Source organism: Opisthorchis viverrini, assembly GCF_000715545.1.
Source record: "Opisthorchis viverrini unplaced genomic scaffold opera_v5_8359, whole genome shotgun sequence".
Classification (NCBI taxonomy): Eukaryota; Metazoa; Platyhelminthes; class Trematoda; order Opisthorchiida; family Opisthorchiidae; genus Opisthorchis; species Opisthorchis viverrini.
In genome coordinates this window covers 1-600 of record NW_008762024.1, presented here as the reverse complement: position 1 = coordinate 600, position 600 = coordinate 1, and the positions used below count along the sequence as shown (strand labels likewise).

The following is a 600-nucleotide window of genomic DNA, read 5'->3' as shown; positions in this document are numbered from 1 at the left end:
TTGAGTAGATCGAGCGCCACCCTGCTGTCGTCAGCAGGCGTACCTAGGTAGTAGTTTTTATCCACATCTCCTTTGACAGGAGGAAATCCCCTGAATCCGGATTACTGGTTCACTGTTACTACGACGATGGCTGCTTTGAGATCCCAAGGCTGACATCCTCATTTCGTTTCTAAGCCATTTCTAATCACTTTGAAATCCCTCGCTACAGAAACCAATCAACCCCCAAATGAACGTCCCTGCCGCAGTTCACGTTCTTCGTCAAGCCAACTTTCCTGACGCAGCTTTGCGACTGGCGCAGCTGTCTGGGCGTTTCGCAGATCGTATCGGTATACTCATTGAAGATATGGATAATTGTGCCGCAGCATTGGAAGAAATTGCACAATTTCCATTTGATGAGGTGTGTTTCTCAACCCCGATTTTGGTTTTTACTCTCTTATCGTTCTGACTCTGCTTTACTGTTCTCCTTTTCTACAGTCAACTGATTCACCGTTCTCCATCCTCTCCGCCTCGTAACACAATTAAGTCCCATGCTGTTAGTATCCTACTGATTGCTTTTTTGCGTTTATCATCGTTTAGAAGGCATTCATTAACGGTTCAAAG

The 600-nt window shown here is 45.5% G+C and overlaps 1 protein-coding gene across 1 annotated transcript; it reads left to right on the top strand.

The window, feature by feature from the left end:
- Positions 1–226: 226 nt before the first annotated feature.
- T265_12347 (hypothetical protein) lies at positions 227–513 on the top strand (the record flags this gene model as incomplete). Its single annotated transcript, XM_009179803.1, has 2 exons — positions 227–397; positions 475–513. 2 exons carry the CDS (start codon positions 227–229, stop codon positions 511–513), a joined length of 210 nt encoding a protein of 69 aa, XP_009178067.1.
- Positions 514–600: the final 87 nt, after the last annotated feature.